The 6,550-nt window shown below is 51.8% G+C and overlaps 1 protein-coding gene across 2 annotated transcripts in view; it reads right to left on the reverse strand.

Annotated features, from left to right (window-relative positions):
- Nucleotides 1–6,550, reverse strand: part of LIF (LIF, interleukin 6 family cytokine) — an 8,677-nt gene that overhangs the window by 1,863 nt on the left and 264 nt on the right. Inside the window, exons 1-2 of one of the 2 annotated variants that reach the window (XM_027865253.1) lie at nt 6,243–6,348; nt 2,004–2,182 (exon numbers count right to left, since the gene is read on the reverse strand). In XM_027865253.1, the coding sequence (XP_027721054.1) occupies nt 2,004–2,182; nt 6,243–6,348 (285 nt within the window). Of the gene's footprint in view, nt 1–2,003; nt 2,183–6,242; nt 6,349–6,550 lie in introns of those variants that run through there. The other variant, XM_027865260.1, reaches the window with a different exon arrangement.

Here is a 6,550-nt window from a genome sequence, read left to right on the forward strand (position 1 = left end):
GGCAGAGGAGGGAAGGAGCTTAGAACATAGAATGTCAGAGCTGGGAGAAGATTCTAGGACAAAGAATGTCAGAGCTAGAAGGCACCTTAGAGACAGGATCTTAAGTAAAGTCCATGAACTTCTTTTTTTAATTTTGGTTGCTGTGTTTTCCTAGAACTTTCTTCCTTTGGATGCCTCTCTATTTCATGCATTTAAAAACATTCTTCTTTGAAAGGGTCTTTATTAGGTTTCACTAAACCGCCAAAGGGACCATTACACACAAAAAGGTGAAGAGCCCCTGGTCTCGTCCAGCTCCCTCACTGTGCAGAGGAAGAAACTGAGGCACATGACGGGAAAGTGACTTCATCAGCCGGTGAGCTCCTGGCAGACATAGGAGAGGAGCCCGCACCTCCTGCCTCTTCCCACCGCTTGAGGCTGCCTTCCCTGACCTGCCTGCGTCATAAGGGGGTTTTGAGGATCAAATCACACGCTGGCTGTGAAAGTGCTCTGGAAAGTCTCTGAATGTTACCCAGATGTGAGGGCCCTTCAGTAAAGCCTTTGTACCCAGCCCTAAGCTAAAAAGCTGCGGAGGAGACAAAGGAAGGGGGAGATTCAGAAGCAGCACAGTCCAAGCCTCTGCACTGGGAATAAGGGGTTCTAGGTCTCAAGCCCAACTCTCCAATGGCCAGCTGTGTGACCTTTCACTCCTGGGCCTCAGTTTCCCATCAGTGATATGAAGGATTTGGACAAGCTGTTGTCCAAGGGCTCTTGGAAGCCTAGCATTCACACTTGGCATGAGTGTGCGCGCGCACACACACACACACCTACACAAGCACTCACTTTCTCTTTTACACAGCTTCTTCCTGTGTCTTTCCCACATGCAGCCACCCACAGACCACTGTCCGTCTCACACACTGCCTCATTATCTAGTCCACATCTCTGTTTCCCTTTGTCTCTCAATTACTGTCCATCTCTTGGTATCTCTCAGCCTTTCTCCATCTCTCTGTTACTTCCCCTTCTCTCTTGGTAGAACAGGAAATAGACTAGGAACACAGGGGCACAGAATCTGAGCCCTCAAAGGGGCTTCAGAGGCCCCAAGTCCAATACTCCCGACCATTGGGCATCCAGCCTCTACTTGGAGACTTCCAGGATGGCAGCCAGCCTTCAGAGGAGGGAGCCACAGGCTAGGCTCCATACCTGGTCTGGCCGCCGACTTGTTCTTGCCGTAGGGCAGAAGCAAGAGGTGGAAGGTGTGGTAATAACTTCAGCTCCATGTCAGGAAAACCTTCCTAGCAACAAGAGCTGTCTCAAAGTGGGCTGGGCTTGGTAAGGTAGTGAGCTCCTCATCACTGGAGGTCTCCAAATAGAGGCTGGAGAATCCTCATAGTGTTAGTCAGTCGGGTCTGGGTTGGACTAGGTAGCCATCGAGGTCTCTGTCAACCTGTGATTTTATGACTTTGGGCAAATCCCTTCGGTCTTGCTCTCAGTTTCTTCATATGTAAAATGACCTAAATTTGACCTAAATTTCTAAAGTCTATCCCAGCTCTGAGGGTCAAGGATTCTGTCTCTGCTGCTTTCTGGCTGCCTCTGTCTTTGTCTCTGTCTCTTTCCCTCTCCCTCTCTCCCTCTCTCCCTTCTTGTTGGATTCAGCTCCAAAATCAGCACCATCAGGAAGCCTCCCCTTATACAAGCCTCCCCTGAGGCCCACAGGGCAGTCCCTCTAACATCCTCTCCAGCGCCAGGTTGAGCCTTTTCCTACCACATTCCGGTCTCACATCCTAAGGCATGTACATGAGAATTGGGGGCGGCGGGGGGGGGGGGGGGGGCGGCAGCAATGTGGTCTGGTCTAGACCCAGGCTGTTGTTTCTGTTTTCCCTGAAGTTCCCCCCCCAATGGGGTATCTAGGTCACCACCCTCAGTGGGGCCTTGCTGGCAGACAGACCAACTTCCTGGCCTGGCCAACTGGTTTTAGAGGGAGCCCCAGGTCAGGGTTGAAGGCAGGGGATATGGATGGGGTCACTCACATAATAGGTGAAGAGTTCCGGGGCGCTGTTATTGAGCTGATTCAGCTGGTTCCGGATCTGGAACGTGAGGTTGCCTTGGCACTGGTGGCGCATTTCGCATTTGGGATCATCGGGGGTGATGGGTAGGGGGCTCCCGGCCCCATGTTTCCAGTGCAGAACCAGCAGCAGGGGCATGACTCCTGGAAACAGGTGGGGAGGGGTCTATGAGCCGGAGGGCTTGGAAGGACCTGTAGCTTAATCTTCAGGTCAGCTTGGACGGGGAAGGGAGGGCTACGTCAGGGATGGAGGCTCATCGGTAATAACCGTCCCAGGAACGACCATCACTCACGTTTCTATAGGGAGGCGAAGGTTAGGAAATGCCTTCCCCATGACAGCCCTATTAGGTCAGTAGGGCAAGAACTCTCACTCTCATTTTCAGATGCGAAAACCGAGGCTCAGACCAGGAAGCTGCTTGCCCGAACTCATAGAGCCGGGATAGGACTGGGGTGTGCCCCGGCTCTCTCCACCTCTTCGCTGCTCCCTCCAGCTGTTTCCCTGTCTCGGTCTCTATCCCACTCCACCATTCTCTCTCTCTCCAGCTCTCTTTCCTTCTCTGATACTGCATACTTCTGGCCCTCCCCTCTCTATCCCTGGGATCCCAGGTTAAGAAAAGAAGGGGGCTTAGAAGCCATCAAGTTCTAGGATCCCAGACTTAGGAGAGAAGGAACCTCAGAGATCATCTCGTCCATGCACCCTCATTTTACAGATGAGTAATCTGAGGTCAGAGAATTAGGTGATTGCTCAAAGTCACATATTGTCAGAGGGAGGATTTGAACCCAGGACCTCTGACTCCAAACCCAGTACTCAGGGGACTGTGCCACACTGTTCTGTCCCTCTCCATCTCTGGATCATCTCAGACACTGACTAGCTGTGTTATCTCTCTCAGCATCTGTAAAATGGGCATAACATGCCTTACAGAGTTATGGTGAGGGTCAAATAAGATATGTACCTAAGTATCTTGCAAACCTCAAGACCATACAGACATATCCACTTGTATTATCATTGTTTTTGATTTTGACCTAGGAACAGGGAAACTGAGGAGGGAAGGCAGAGACAAGAAGGGGAGTGGCACCTGTCAGAGGCTGGCCCTAGGAAGAAGGCAGAGGGCTGCCTGACTCTACCAAATCCCAACAACCTCTGGCCAGAAAAGTCCCCAGATTTGCTGCCTCCAGCCAGTGCCAGCCCTTGAGCCCCTCAATGTCTCCTGAAGTCATCTACCCATCAAACGTTTGCTCGAGAACCTCTCTCCATCTCTCTAACCCCACCCTGCTTCCACATGGGCAGACAGTCATGTGGTAGATAGAGCTGGGAGTCAAGAAGAGTTGAGTTCAAATCCTGTGTCAGACAACTCCTAGCCGTGCGACCTTAGACAGATGGTTTAACCTCAGTTTCCTCATCTGTAGAAATGGGATAAGAGCCCTTGCTTCCTAGGGTTGGTGTGAAGATACAATGAAATCATATTTGTAAAATGTTCACAAACCTTAAGGGGCAGTACAAATGCTGGCTATTATCATCATCATCATTATAATTATTATAGCTACTATGCAACTCAAACCTACTTCTCTAACTCTGTCCCCAGCCAAGTCAGCTTGGGGTGGAGAAAAGGGCTCTGGGTTTGAAGTTACATGAGCTGACTTGGAATCCCAGCTCTGTCACTTACAACCTGTGGTTGATCTCAGACAAGTCATTTAGTTTTTCTATGCCTTCGTCAGTAAAACGGGGGGATTAAACTCAGTGGCTCTCCAATTCTATATCTATGATTCATGTTCCCCTAAACATCCCCCTCACTTTGCTGCCTCCATCTTTATGCTCTGATTCTGCCTCCGTCCTCTCTCTTAATCAATCATACAGCAGTGATTAAGTGCCTACTTTGTGACAGGCATTCAGGATAATCCCAATTCTCAGAGCTTATACTCTCTCTTGCCCATTTCCCCACAGCTCTGCCCACAATCCCACACCCCTGTCCTGTCTCTTTCAGCTTCATCTCTTTACCCTATCTCTCCAAAGAGCTCCCCAAGTCTAGCATGATCTTCTCCCCATGATCTATAGTTAGAGGCTTTAGAGCTAGTTTAGACCCTAACCCCCTCCTTTTACAGAGGAGGGGACTAAGACTCCCAAGAAGTAAGAAGACTTACCCAGGGTCACACAGCTAGAAAGTTTACAAAGCAAGTTTCCCCTGATTCAAAATCCAGGGCTCTTTCCTCTGTACCACATTTCCTCCCCCCCTCTCCCCTTGGGGATGGAGGGCTGGAGTTGAACAAGGAGGTTTTCATCCTCTGAGTCAAGGCTGGGAGGGTCCGAGGGGGTCCCACTTGCTGGGGGGGGAGGGGAGGGCATCAGGGAGGAGGTAGAGGAAATGTTGCAATAATGAAAGGGAAAGGTTGCAGGAAGTAGATCGGTGGGGGAGGCAGAAGAGAGAAAGGTAACTATGAGGGCTGTTGGGACCTGTCCACGGAAGCTCTGGGGCTGTGGCTGTCCAGCAGCTAGAGGGCTGGACCACATGGCTCCCCGCCCCCACAAAGCCCTGGGCCTGAGGGATTGCTGCTCAGCTCTGCTCCATCCTCCCTGGATGGCCACCCCCAGCCCCTCTGAGTCACCCAGAGCTGCCCCCACTGTTTCCTGGACCCCCTCCCCCCAGGCCTTCCAGATTAGCTAAGTTTCATTCAGCCCGGAGAGTGAGACAAGTGCAAAGGGAGGGAGGTGAGTCCGAAGTCATCCCAAACTTGGGTATTATTAAACCCTCAGATAGGGACAAAGTAGTAACCAGCCCACCTGCCTGCCAGTGGAATAAGAGTTTCTTAGTGAAAATCTGACCTTCTGTTGCCCCTCTTCACACAACCTAGGAGTTAGGAGGGCATCTCAGGAATGTCAGAGCGGCAAAGGACCTCCGAGACAGTGACTAGAGAGAAACTGAGGCCCAGAAAGGTAAAAAAGATGGCAGAGAGGCAGCCAGGTGGCGCAGTGGCTACAGCACCGTCCCTGAAGTCAGGAAGACCTAAGTTCAAATCTGGCCTCAGACCAAACATTTACTAGCTGTGTGACCCTGGGAAAGTCACTTAACCCCAACTGCCAAAAAAAAGATGAAGGCAGCGCTGGAATGTCACCCCAAGTCCTCAGATTTTTCATCACAGAGCCAGCCTGGGATTCCCACCCCTCATCATTCCCATCCCTGCCTCCCTGCAATGCATTTGGGGAGATGGGGCAGGAAGAGAGTCCAGGATTATGATATGGGTGTTTCAGTTATTTCTGGTCTCAGCATGGCACAGTGGACAGAGGACTAGCTTCTAAGCTAGGTAGACCTGGGTTCAAGTCCTGACTCTGACACATACTGGTTGTGTGACCCTGACAAAGTCATTTCCCCCTTCACTACTCTGGGCTCAGCACTCTAAACTGCAGAGAAACTCTAGTCTACGTTGGTATGTTTTCTCACCAGGGAGCTACCTGCACCAATGGAATCACATGAGCAGTCTCCATCCTGACCATCCTTATCTTCTCTCCCCACCCCCACCTGCTTAGACCTTCCTCCTAGCCCCAGGCAGAGTGGAGGAGGCTTGTAAAGTACTCCCCCCCCCACCTCAAACACACACACCTATTCCCCAAGCACTGAGCACAAACCATTGGCTCTCTGCCCTCTGCCAACCAACTCACCCCTGTCAGCGTCTTGCAAACACTTTCAGTCGGGGAGAAGGAAGCGGGAATCAGAAAAACTTTGGACTCCAGAGTCCTTAGAGGGGCACAGCTCCCCAGCCGGAGGGAAAGCAAAGTGGAGTTAGAGAAAGCTGAGGGGACGCGACAGAGACAAACAGCGAATGGATGGATGGATGAATGGGTGAATGAATGAATGAATGAATGAATGAATGAAATGAGAGAAAGTGATTGAAGGGAGAAGAAAATAAATGACCGATATGGAAGGGAAAAAAGTGAGAAGAAATAGGAAGTGGGAAAGAAAGATGAAGAAAAAGAAAAGGAAGAAAAGGAAGAAAGTGAAACAAAGGAGAGATAGAGATAGGAGTGACAGAGAGATATGAGAGAGAGAGAGAGAGAGAGAGAGAGAGAGAGAGAGAGAGAGAGAGAGAGGCGGGCGCACGAAGAGCCGGATGAGTGGGAGACGTAGAGTGAGGGAGCGCTGGAGAAGGAAGGAAGAGGGAAGGCAGGAAAGGAGCCGGAGCGCTGGTCGGAACTCTCCCAATGCTGGCAAACCTGCGTTCAGTGGCCACTCAGTCCTGGAAAGCCCAGGAGCGCCGCTCTCTGCCGCCTCCTCCTCCTCGTCCTCGGGTTGCTGGAGTGGCGGGCGCCAGGGAGCCATGTGCAGGGCCAGGGGAGCTCCCTGCAGCCGCCCGCTCGCCCCGCTCTCCTCCTCCCCGCCAGCAGCGCCCAGCCCCGCAGGTTGGCTCCGCGAGCTTCTCCTGGCCGGCAGATTGGGCGGGCGAGCTGCCTGTCTGTCTGTCTGCAGGGGTGGGTGGGTTCTCTCTCTCTCTCTCTCTCTCTCTCTCTCTCTCTCTCTCTCT

The sequence above is a fragment of the Vombatus ursinus genome, unplaced genomic scaffold (genome assembly GCF_900497805.2).
Source record: "Vombatus ursinus unplaced genomic scaffold, bare-nosed wombat genome assembly UNPS02001287.1, whole genome shotgun sequence".
NCBI classification, from domain to species: Eukaryota; Metazoa; Chordata; class Mammalia; order Diprotodontia; family Vombatidae; genus Vombatus; species Vombatus ursinus.